The sequence below is a fragment of the Nothoprocta perdicaria genome, unplaced genomic scaffold, assembly GCF_003342845.1.
Source record: "Nothoprocta perdicaria isolate Ctin4 unplaced genomic scaffold, notPer1 scaffold_17, whole genome shotgun sequence".
NCBI classification, from domain to species: domain Eukaryota; kingdom Metazoa; phylum Chordata; class Aves; order Tinamiformes; family Tinamidae; genus Nothoprocta; species Nothoprocta perdicaria.
The window spans coordinates 3,351,438-3,365,144 of record NW_020454871.1 but is presented as its reverse complement, the minus strand read 5'-3'; the positions used below and the strand labels follow the sequence as shown (position 1 = coordinate 3,365,144).

The window sequence follows — 13,707 nt, the reverse complement described above, 5'->3', positions numbered from 1 at the left end:
TTTTGCACTTCAACTTCTGAATTTCTTTTTCATTGAACTCATGGAAAAATTATTCTCTGTAAGAGCATTATACATCAAGACTACTTCATGAATGTATTCATATTTCATGCTAATTAGTCTTTGTACACAATCTCTTTCCCCAGCGTGCCTAGTACATGCGTCTCTGTCCTCAACTGCTCATTAAATCTGCTATCCTTCATTTGAGCACCGCATCCCTGAGACCAAAATAGACATTTTGCAATACCAAAATTGCCTTTCTTCCTCTGGTGCATTTTATGAAGTTGCTATCAAGAAGCTTTATTTCCCTTAGAAAAACAAGGCATAAAGTAGTTAATATGCTCCATGTGTGTCAACAAAGTTGTCCAAAAGTAGCCTGGAATCCCATTCTTCCCAAATGTCTGTAATGTGGGTAACGTAACCTGTGTATGATGAGCAGTAAGGATCATTATCCTTATTCTAATGGGGAACTCTTGAGACACTAAATGTACAGGAAAACATAATGCCTGTTTGCAGGGCACCTTCCCTCGGTAGCTTACTTGAGAGACGGAATTGTCCATCTTTCCTCTTCAGTATATTCGCTTTTAATTTCAGAGAGCTCTGCGCTAGCATATTAATTCAAGAATTTTATAACCTAACATCTCATATTTAAGATATGACAGAGTTGGTTTTAGTTATAAAATGGTTGAAAGGTCTTTGGCAGCAGTTTTATTTTTGKTTTTTTCAATCAATACGTATAAGCCTTTCACTAAAAAAAACTCTTCCGTCCAAACTTTTAGCACAAAAGGCTGCTTTAGAAGGTTCACTCTAACTCCAAAATTCCAATGCAGCTTTCTGAAAAACAGTTTCTATTATTTCCAAAATCAAGCAGTGTAAAAGTATTGATTTTCCCTCATTTGTAGACCCACAAATACCACATATAAAAAGATTCAAAGAAACTCAAAAAAAAGTTATTTCTTAAGTAGTAGGGAAAAATATTRTTTTTAAATTCTTGAGCATCCACTCTAAAAGGCTGATGCTTTCGGATGCTGATGCTTAGAAATTCTTCTGGGATAGTCTTCCCTCACTATTCTCTGACAGAGCAATTTTTGCAACCCCAAATGAAGGAAAAATATTAAACTTGCTCTGTTTTTCAAAAGTCTCTTCACAACATGATCATTCCCTCACATCAATCCACTACGCAAAAAACTTTGAGTCAGAATCCTAGCCTCTGCAAGATGATTTATGATTAGAAAGCTTTTATCTGTGCTCAATAATACAATAATGCTGATCTGTACATTTTATGAACATAACTGAATGTTAAATACAGTCAAAGCTAAAAAAAATCAGGTACTCCTAAGTAAAGAGAGTAGAAGACATTGTTTTTATATTCGAGTTTTGCGCTTAATATTCAGCATGCAATTAACTTGTAGCAAATAAGTAATATTGGAGCCACTGGGTCCAATTAACAGTACACCTCCTTTGCTTAATGTAGGTTTTCAAAAATATATACATACATGTATTATTCATCATTCATAACATCTATATATTATTCAATACTACAAATTACCTTTCACAGAGAAAAGGGACCATAATTTTTTTTTTTTGAAAGAAAACTGCAGACTAATTAAATGCAAACTGAAACAACATATGAAGGGCTCRAATTTACAAACACTGACTCCTCACTGGAAGCCTTCATTTGTCGTGGCCCCTTCAGGACGCTACTCTCACGTTAGTCCTTTTGTGCTATGATGAATGAAATGGCTACTGATGCTCTTGAAATAAAAGACCCCCAACTCCCTTCAACAGAAGCAGGTGCTATCGAACCGCTACCGTTTGCRCAGTGGCTCCCTCGTACAAAAAAAAGGAAAAAACGGACAGAGAAACAAACATAGAGCAATTCCTGGGAGGCCTCATCTGTGCCTTGCTGAACAATAGCCCAGCTGCAGCACAGCTACAGGCACCGTCCGCAAGGTCAGTTTGGAAACCATTTGCTTCTCCGGGCGACGACAGAAAGTTTATTTTTAAGAAAGTAACTAGTAGGAGTTCACTTCTGCAGCTATGATGCCATATCTGATGCCAAACCCCACATAAAGATCATATGCTATTCTTCCTCTTTGATACTATAACAATAGTGAGCATTATTATGCTGTACAAACTACTCTGATGTGCACAAGAAAATGCTTATTATTAAGGTTTATTATCTTATTACTAGCTATAACACTTTTTACAAACTTCTGACTTTTATATTTTTTTAATCAAGACAAAAATTCTCCAGCAATTACCAGGAGCAACATTTAAATGAGTCTAAAACAATGTAAGATTTAAACATGACTTTTTGCTTTCACTTTAAGTTTCAAATGCCAATGACATAACAGAAAACTCAGACTACTAAAGTAAAAGTCTTATACTGACTTAGCCTTTTTTTCATTTATGATCCAATATATCATCTGTGCTAAAGAGCAATAAATGCAGCAATCGGGACTTAATTAAAGTATTTGGCAATGTCAACTGACAATGTACACAGTGGACAGAAAGGAATACTAAGAAATAAAAATGAGAAGCTAATTGTCCTTCCTATTGCTCTTCTAGAGAGCTAATCGCGCTATCTTATTTATTATACTTGAATTTATTGTTCAAAAAAAATTAAAATTCCAATTACCTTAAAAGAATGAACAAACTACTTAATGTCCCCTTCTTGAACACAAACATGAAAATTCATTAGTAAGCACACACGCTGAAATTCCTGCAARACACTGAAACATGTGGCTACTCTGTCCCACACAGCGGTGATTTTTCCTCCATGTGGTTCTTACACGTCTGCAAAGCCAGGGCTGCGGAGGGCGAGGAACCTGCAACGCTCTGTGAGTGAATCAGAAGACCAAGGGAGCCACCTGCAGTTTGCAAACCAGAAGCAAACACTGCTGGGACTCTTGGCGTCGCTTGGCAGTTTTCTTTCTTTCTTTTAGTTTTCCTTCCCTATACCGTTCAAGTACCGCAGACTTAATACTTAAATGAAACATAAAAAATAAAATAAAATAAATCAGACTTAARTATCAGAGACTTATTAAAATGAAGCTAGCTCTCTCCCACCTTACCAATACACGTGTGTTATAGGAATTTTGGACAAAATTGAGTGCAGAGGTTTTGGAACATATAAAACATGCAAAATTGGAAGTGCTCTGTAATTTTTACCTGAGTTTAAGATGTGTATGCGTGTTTTTTTATTATAGTAATCCATTTTTCTCTCATATAGAAGTATCAAACATAAGAGAATGTAAATGTTTTCCTCAATTTTAAAGCAGGACAGAGCACTTCTTCCAAATCTCTTCCACACAAACTTATCTTTAAGGATACTATTGTCTTGTATTCATGGATATTTGAGAACTTATCATCATGTCTATAGTCCTAAATCAAGAAAAGTCAAGAGTCATAAATCAAGAAAAACTGTTCAAAACAATTCAGGCTGAAAGAATATAATAAGGACATATAGTGCCTTCTCGGTTTGAGTGACCTAATTTGTTCACAGGACTGAAGAAATTAAATACAGACACTTGCATCTTTTGTATTGCGGTATTATAGGGCTTTTTCTGAAAGAATAACAACTTCTGAAATAATGCAAGATGTAAGGTGTTTACATCTTAGGCATGTTCTCATAGCAATGACAAAATATAGAGTTCACATTATAATAGTGTGTTCTTGTGGATATTTCAAGTCAAGTTTCATAAGGACTCAGTGCACAAGTTGAAGAAGGGAAAAATGAAAGCTCTGAAGTAGGTGGTAATAGCAGCCCACTTCATAGTATGGCCTTCAATTCACTACTTCAAATAAAATAATGCTTAGACCTAGCATGATAACCATTCCCAGAAAGTAGAGGCTCATCCAAGCTACTCACCCACTGCATCTCAAGTATTACTAATTCAGTTTAATTAGAATTCAGCTATCTAAGCATTTGTAAAATAACTGACAGTAATGTCGAAAAATATCACTAGAAACGCATGGCCAAAACATGAAGGAACTCTTGATAAGCTAGTCCAACCTACTGAAACAAATACAAACAGAAAACGCTAGTCAATGATACACTGACAAAAAAATCAATACTGTTTTAAGCAATATTTTATTGGGAATCACAGAAAGGGTAGAAGACAGTGAAAAAKAAAAAAACAACAAGCAAGTGAGGTGTGTTAACACTTGGATAAAAATAACCCCCAGGAGATTTAAAACCAGGAGGAGGAGATCTCCATTGCAACATCCTACACCTTCACGTCAAGTACTCAAGAGGCTGATGACTTGATGCAGCATCACTGGCACTCACTCAATTCAGAAGGGGGGTAAGAAGACCACTATGTCCCCCAAAGGGGTAGATACTATGATTAGTACAGGTGGTAATGTGCAACTTACCTGGAGTAACAATAATTGGAGACTTCATTAGAACAACAATAAATCTGGGCTCTCCACATAAGGTGGGCACCCTTTTGATTCATGAACAACATCTGAACATATCTACTGTATCACCTACTTACAGAAACGGCCAAAGTCTGCACCTGTTTTTTAAAGTCAATTCCTACTCAAAAGAGGGTTTTCAATATTTAATATAAACTTAGATAAGCATTATTAGCTGATGACAACTCTGCACAAATCCAATTTCCTGAATAGCTTATACTCTTACAGTCTAAAAAGCAAAGCATTTATCACTTTCATATACATATTAAGAGAGTGTTGAAATCATCACTGTAGTTAAAGGACTGAAGAAGTTAGTTTTACTTAAACATCACCTCCTACTTAAGCTCATCATGTCACACACTATTTCTTTCTCAGAAGCAATATTGGCTCCCTGGGCTGTTCTTCAGCTTTTGCCATGTCCAATGTGCTCTTTTCAACTTCTCCAACCACCCTTCCACACTGTGTTCAGGGGCCTTTTTGAATGCTCTTCATCTACACCCAACGAAACAAGCTTAAAGACTAGACCTCTGACACTGACCCAAAGCATATTAAACTATATTTTAGTAGTACTTAATACAGCTATTTATGCAAGCTTTATACCTAAATCATAAGCCTGAAATAAAGTACTCTAAAGAATATATTACTATTACCTCATGTTTCCTACGTAGCAAATGAATGGCAGTATTAYAGAACTACTTTTATTTAGCATTACTAAAAGAACAAATAAAAAAAGCTAGAAAAATGTTTCTCTGTTTTCTAGCCATGAAAGTGCCATGTGTTTTGCCACTACATTTTTCACTTCTGCATCTGACCTTTGTTGAAGAGTCTAGAAACAAATGGAAATTTCTATGCATTTGTAAATGACATCAAAAATACCACACAATTCTACCTGTAGAAATAAATCAAATATTAATCACTACTTTAAGAAAAAAAAAAAAACACCACACACACACAAGCATGCTGGATGGTTTACCTTCAAGTTAGGATTTTCTTTATTCTCTCAATCACTCAATCTATAATGTGAATAATACAACTCAGCTATTAGAGCATTATTTCAACCTAACCTTGAAAATACAAATAAAAATGACAGTTGAATTATTTTWAAGCTGTCATCATAAAGAAGCAACAGAGCTCTGACCGACTGAGCAGTTCTCCCTTGAGGTAAGTTGTATGGGTAATGAATTCTGTACTAGAACAATCCTAGTAGTTAGAGACTATTATGTACTAATTACTACCTTTACTGATCTACAGTACACATAATTAATTTCTTCAGAGTAGCACTATCATTCCTGACTGGCAAAATACACAACCTAAATTACAAGAGCTAGAAATTAATATGATCCTTTAGGGAAAAGGCATTAACTTGCTTTGCAGAGTTTTGCAATTAGACTATCAAACCAATAGTGAAAAGTCACTGATTTTGATAGCTGCGGGCCTGATACGCTGGGTATTGTCATGCCACAGCAGAAAGCTACAGCAGGCCCCAAGCATATGATTGGTCTTCTAATTTACACAGCTGTAATATTTTTTGTTTGTTTTTAACTTCTACGTAAGACACTCTATGTATTGCATATTCACACAACGGAACACCGACATAAGCAGTTTTGGAGACTCGTATTGTATTAAGTACTACAGGCATGCCAGCGCTGCTGCTGCTTCTTTTTTCCCTGCAGTATACGTGCAGCCTGCAGTAAATTCAGACATCAGTTAAGGGATAAAAACAATATATACGAAACATTGCTCTAGATGCAGAACATAATTTGGTTAGCTTAAACATTTTGAAACATTTCCTCTTAAGTTGGTTCTTGTCAAAAGAGCTAATGCTACACTTTACCTTCTCATGACATTCCACAGAAACACCAGCTGTCCAAAGAAAAAAAAATTACATAGTATATTTGAATTTTACTGAAGCAGAAGTCCAAATTTCCAGAAAAATGTCACCAGACTAGATTAATATAATGAGCACAAATTACTGGTCAACTTAACTAAAATATCTCCCTTATAAGGGAAACACACAATTATGCATTTAATCAAAAACAGAATCATTTTTTAAACTGAAGAATTCCAAGAATGTATATCATATACATTGGATAATTAAAAGGCTTATTCAGGTGACTGTGTCTTTCATTATTTTATTGTATATTAGCAGAAATGAATGACTTCAAGATCCTATAATAAACTCCTCATAACAACAAGATGTATTTCTTAGATCACATGCATCGCCTAACTTCAATTCTTAAGAAACAATGCAGGGTTAATATTACATAATTCAGCTGACTTAATTCAGTTGATTTCACTTTCTCTTTATACTTCCCAAACTAGAAGGGATTATTTTTAATTAGAAAAACGTTCAACAGTTCACAGAAAGCAACTGAACATTCAAAAAAGCCATTCTTCCCTACATGGGAAAGATGTATTCCTCATGGCACCACATCTTAACATCACCCAACTTGTTAATAACCTACAGTCACCCATTAATTTCTAATTGCACCTGATTTGCAATCTCATTTATTCCCTCATACTGCCTGAGAGACTCCAGCCATCACTTCCTCCTGTGTGTCTGGGAGCAGAGTTTCAAGTTCAAAACACACATTAAAGATTTCTACGRGCAGTCTGAAATCTTAAAGTCCACTCGACAAAGGCCCTGAAAAGCTATTCAGGTCGTCTAAATTTCTCTTGAAGAAAACTTGTAAAAATCCTTCAAGTCTGTGCTGAGACAGCGATCATTAGAAGTCAGTTAACTTAGTTCAAACCCTGAGATCTCAGGATCTTGTAAAGCCTGAAAGGGCCTAACACCCTAAGATGCTTCTGATGCTCCCCACAGAACAGACGTTTCCGTAAGTGTGCTCAGTAATTGATCTCAGAACAAACTAAGTTGGATTAGTTCTGATCTGAACCTCATTGAACACACTGGACATATTAGCTAAGAAATTATTTTAAGCAGCTGACAGTTAAACAATGAGTGAAGATTTAACCTTACTCTTACACTTCGAAAGAAATTTGGATCTAACTATATTCAGGTAAAATTACTTTTGGTACTGAGTGATTAAACATTCTTATCTTTATGTAGTTAATTGATGCATACAAAAAATAACTCCTAAATTAATGGAAAGTGTGCTTTGGAAGTCAACTTTTATGACAATTATTTTTCCTCCTATAAAGTCTAAAGGTACCATTTTATTGCAGCTTTGACTGCCTTTCATGCAAGGTGGTGTCACTCAGACAATTAAGCAGCATGTAGTTCAGTGACAACCAAGATTAAGATATTTGTGAAGTATCTTAAAATAAAACTGTGCTAAGTGAGAAAAAGGAAATTGTCACTGTCGTTGTTCAAAAAGAACATGAACAGAATTCATTTAATCAAATTTATGATTGCTCTTATTGGAAATACAAAAATTGAATAAATGTGCACGTTATCTTCTGCTTTGCTTCAGTTGCTATACTTGCTGGCATTCCAAAGGATCATAAAAGATAATATTCACTATGTTACTGCAATAAGTTCTTAGCGATTGTCAGTTTTCTTCCTCTCAAGCATATATTTGTTTTACACATTGACTGTGCTCTCTTGAGGCAATAAAATGCATGTCTACCTGTCATTATGCATCATTCTCAGAGAACCCATTAGGAGATCATACTCAGAAACAAGACYGGCAAGAGATTTTATTGATCCTAGATTATGCTTGAAATCAGCATTTTGGTGATTGATCTGCTCTCTAAAGATATGGCTAAGGGTAAGGAAGAAGAACTGGGAATACTTTCAATGCACCCATTGATGGAAGATGCAGAAGAAAATTTCACATTGGATATAGTTACTTGAGCCTATACTGTTAGTAAGTTACTATGAGACTCTTGCAACTTCTAAAGGCCTTTAGAGCTTTCCTTAAAACTTATTATAAGAAAAATAAGAGGCAATATTAAGCTAAATAGGATTTTCATGTGCAGTGTAATATACCTATGTAATATATGTAATTTTCAAAAAAAAAAAATAGCTAGCTCATATGAAAACTGGCCATACGATTATTCACTTCATTTGGGCAAACATATGAAAACAAAGCACATGCTTTTTTTTTTCCAGCAATGAACAGTATAACTACATCACATTTCTGAAAGTGCACTATATTGTCTTCAGAAGATTTTCAACAAAATACTGCATTACATTCTGGTATACATCTCCCTTACCCATTGGGCAATAGTTGTGTATGAGTCTTTCAGCATATTTAACAAGTTTTCTGTTCATAACTTCAATTTTAGAGAAATTCAAATAAGCACTAACATTGTCATCTTGGTATTTTTAACCATCTCCCCATCCTTTGTAACCGCATATTATTTTCTACAGCTATTGGAGGAGCCTCAGGAAGGATAAGAAAAACATCTGCAAAGCTACCACAAAATGAAGCTAGTAAGAAAATTTCTATTGTTTGTAGTTTTATAACTGTGCAAATAGGACAGCAAGAATTCCCTCTCATAAGAAACTGACAGCTACGTCAACATCTCAAGAGGGGTTTTTGCAATATTTTTAACAAAGAAGCTTTTTAAGGAATTTAGAAACATTTCTTCAATTGCTGATGAAAGAATTCAGCTCGAGGCAGAAGGCTGTCRTTTTCATTAGGAAAGGACTTAATTCCATTTTAAATGTTGTCTGCTGCTGGAGGCTCCTTTTGAAGACTTCCTTGCCTTGCCGTTACACCTCAGCCAGTGACAAACTAGACATAATTGCAACCTGATTGCAAGGCCATTGAGCCATTATTTCTACTGACGAATCCCCAAATCTATTAAACTTCAATCAGCAAAACAAAACAAAATCATAAAAGCGTTCGGAGACAAAAAAAATGGGGAAACATTGTAGAACCCAAACACTAAGATTCAGTGACTACTCAAAATAACAAGAACTCTGCGTGCAAGAACTCAATACTATCTATGGAAAAAAAAAAGCACAGCTGACAAGGTGACAACTTTTCTAAGGAGTTTCTAATGGGCACAGATAAAACACACAGTTATTTGAAAATGACTCAGGGAAAAACTCTTCTTGAAGCATAACTCAGGAAAGTTATGATACTCTAAAATACCTGTCTTAGCCTGAACACACTTTTAAAATACTGTATTAGTATAAAATGTTGTTCTTATAAAATGTCCTGAAATTCAGAACACATTCAGGATACCAGAAATTTCTATGTAYAATAATTTGCACTTGAAGTAATACAATCCCCTCATGTAATTTGTAGAGGCGCAAAAATATTCTAGTACTTCTACCTAAGAAAGGACAGTTAAAACACAGAGCATCACATAGAAGCATAGAATCATTAGGGTTGGAAAAGACCTTCAAGATACAATGTCAGCTCTCAAAAGCAAGGAGCTAAAACAACATAAAAACATGTATACAGACATCTTGGGACACACATTCAGTTCTTTTAAAAGCTAAATGTAGTCTGCTTATTTAGATTTGTCCTATGGAAACTTGATTCATGCGACTCCATTCACCTTCAAGAAGTGCACATCCCTAAAGCATGCCATAGTCTGAGTGCCTGCCAGATGGAGGAAAGATTTGTGGCTRGATCAGGAATTCATTCCTTCAGTACCTGCTGCTTCTTGGACTATAATTTGTTGGGCTGCCTCATTAGCTCTTGAATAAGTTATTATTGAACCATACCTCAACAGAACTTGCTACTTCCCAATGCCTGAAASAAATTACTGGTAAATGGCTCACATATTAAATACTGCTCAGAGGTTCATTACTATTCATGCTTAATAATAAGTTTTCAAGAGGTCTGCAGCTGCAGAAGTACTCTAATGTCATCTGAAAACCACAAATAGCTAAGGATAGTATGCCAGTTTCAAAATCATAATGTTCAGAAGTTAGTTAACTACATTCTGGACTAAAGATACCACTCAATGTTATCTCCTATTGGCAAAATTACAAGTGTTTGAGAAATTGAGGATTTTTTTTTTCATCCAAAAACATTTGCCAAAGAGCTATTTACACGACATATTGATCAATCCCACTTTGATTTTACAGAAAACTCCAACATAAGGCTGTATTTTTACTGTCCTGTTGTCTACTATGGCCAAAAAATTGACCCATTGTATACAGTGCTCCAACATAAATCAAACAAATATTTCATGTTTTCCTTTAGTATTCCAAGAACTTAAAAAGTACACGCCCATACACTCAAGCCTAAACTTTAGAAGACTGAAGTGATCTAAATATACTGTTGTAGCACTCAATCAAAATTTCAGGCAACTTCCAATGATTTCACATATTTATTATACATTACACCTTTTATGTGCAGAATATCTAAAAGAACCTGACAACTTGAATCCTGCAGTTAGTTATTTTAATGCAGATAGGCATAGTTTAAGATTAAAATTTGACTTCTTATTGGAATCTGGCTTAAAAAAATGTGCATCTGCCTGCAAAGTTGAGGTTTGTCATGTACTTTCATAAAGCTTGTTTTGACAATTTTCTTGCTGTTCAACAATAGGCCACAACAACAGTGAGAAGTAATTCTTGTACTAAATGGCAATGCTTATAACGTGTGTGTTGTAAGGCATCTTTCCACTACAAAAAACCTATGTAAACTCCATAACATTGCATAAACCATAAGGATGACTGGCATCACCGAGTTTAACTTACCAGTAGTAGGATACAAAATAAAAGCAGAATGTACCTTTCATTTGTGATCCAAAGGTGAGTGCTAATTTTGCAAACAGATCAGGGCTTTCATATTTATCTTCTCTAGCTTTTACCCAAAAGCTGCATTCCATTATTTCATTTGGCTCAACCTGAAACAAAAGAATCATTTTTATATTTAGTAACTAGCAGTTTCAACAGCCAAATTAAAAGCAGTGCTATTAGACTGTTGCAATAATTGTACTGAATTAAATTAGGGAATTAATAGCATTCTTACTAATAAAGAAACTTTTTAAAGTGCTTAAGCATAAATGGTGCCATGACACATGAGATTTAACCTGTGCAGGTAACAAATTCATCAGAAGCAGCAGAGATGAACACAGCTGCCTTGGCCACCATTGCCTTGATCCAGCACCATGTTGCGTGTTGTGTGTAAAAATTAGAATTTGGTTCACAAAGGTGCTATTTCAATCCATCTTAAAAGATGTTCTCTTAAAGATGCTTCCTAAGAAAAACAGTCACACTAACTATACTCTATATTCACAATGATTTTATCAGATTAACTTAATACCTTCAAGCAAACCTGTGCAACCRCCTAAAAACACATTTTCAAGTATCGCGTGTCAGCAAAAAAAAATCCCTCATGTTTTGCATAAWCCAAATTATCCATCCAAACTGACTATCCAAATATTTCTCCTAATAGAAGGAGAGAACTCTATGGACAATTATTTGTACTAGGAGGTGTTTACATGGTGACAGAGAGGAGAGTTCACTGTTTCTTGCTCCTTCTTGTTGGTGAATACTGGACCGTATTTTGCTGCTAATGCAGAGAGGTGTTGGCTGCATTTCTTTTTTTCCCTACTTTTCTTTTTACAGTATATAAAGATGCTTTCTTAAAAACACTTGATATTCACCAACCTTGTTTCTGAKATTTTAGATTTTAGGTTTCTGAGATTTTAAGCTTACATTTTAGGCAACACTGTTTAGGTTGATTTCTTCTTTTTTCCTTTTCTATTTCAAAATGGTAAAATACATTTGATGCTCTATTTGATCATTTGAAAACACAAATCTTATACTGTTATAACCATACAACACCACAATTTAGCACTCTAGAAATAGATAATGGAGTTTAAATGATTGAAGTTTATTAACAGACAATTGAAGCTTATTAACAGAAAACTATCCAAATGAAAGGAAGTTCAGTAGCCTTTCTTTAATTTCTAGCAGGAAGAGATAGCAGTCCCTCTCATAATAACTGTACAGATATGAATGTTTTCCCAAGTTAACCAGTCAACAAGTTTTCCAAACAGGCTTGATACGTGTTTGCAACTGGTTTTGGAATTGCTCTTGCTTCCTCTTTTATTTACCTTCTAGATACTTGTTGAATTTTTATTCTTCACCACTGATGTGCACTGATTAATTAAAGATGCTAGGAGAAACACTAATCTTTCTTGCCTAAAGCACAGCATTTGCAAATGATACGCCAATATAGGTCTTTAAGAGACTAAATTATTATGTCTTTCTTAAACATTTTAAGTCTTCAGGAAGAGTYAGCATCTTTCATAGGCAAAATAATTTTATATTTAACAAAATAYGCAGAGTTATTGCTTTTCAAGTGTACCAAACAGTAAAATCACAGAGAATGAAATACTTTATTTATATCAGCTTTTAAAAGAATAAAAAATCAGAACAGATTACAATAAAAACTCAAAGCTGATCTTACTCTTCAGGAACGATTCAGAGTCTCCATTTCATGTTTTTAAAAAATGCTCCTATTCCAGTTTTTAAGCGTCTTTGATCATCGTTTACAAGTTTGGAACACTGATCAAACGCCAATAAAAACTCTGAAATTAAAGGGCTTCTTGAATTTAAGCTGAGAGGCAGGAAATATATCRATATCAAACTTATGATTTCTCCTCCCCCTTTCACTAAAAGATCCCTGTTTTACTCTGTAGCTACCTTGGCACCAGCTGCAGACAAGACTTTACAACCTAACTTAATGCAAGACCAACTATTAAGAATTACAACTAAGTGCACTAAATTAAGTACTAAGAATTTTATTCCTAAAGTGACTGTTCCTTAGTGATGATCTARATAGATTCTATTATTTTTCAGAATGTGGAAAAACTTTGGCACTGATCCCAGACTACTTAAGCCAAGTATCCATCTGTAGTTACTTTTTATCACACACAGCATTCAGATGTAAACTTTATACATTGCTTCTGTAAACACATTAATATAATTTGTTCAGTAAAACTGTCTGCAGTGATAAATACATATTATAAAATAAAAACTTATTTAGGAAAACAGTAGAAAGATGATATATGAAATGAAATATATGAATATATGAAATCTTAGAAAATCCATATGTCTTAAGGAAAAAGAAAAACATCTAGGCAAAAAACCCTTGCCCAAGAGAATAATATCAAAATTCAGTATCAATCAAAGAAGGTAAGAGAAACTAACTGATATAGTAGCCAAAAAAACCCCACAAAGATAAATTGTAGAAACAATCAAGAGTGTCATCTTCTAAATGTAAAGATACCAAGGGCATTCAACAGCAAAATGGACCTATTTCACAGGAAGTAAAATCACCTAGACTTTAATTCAAGAAAACCTCTGCATTACAAGGCTAAACTGCTAAAAATGCATCATTATAG

The 13,707-nt window shown here is 34.6% G+C and overlaps 1 protein-coding gene across 2 annotated transcripts in view; it reads right to left on the bottom strand.

The window, feature by feature from the left end:
- The window catches only part of DIAPH2 (diaphanous related formin 2), a 133,431-nt gene that overhangs the window by 94,568 nt on the left and 25,156 nt on the right, over positions 1-13,707 (bottom strand). For both annotated transcript variants that reach the window (XM_026035977.1, XM_026035978.1), the window contains exon 16: positions 11,085-11,199. In XM_026035977.1, the coding sequence (XP_025891762.1) occupies positions 11,085-11,199 (115 nt within the window). The remainder of the gene's footprint in view (positions 1-11,084; positions 11,200-13,707) is intronic.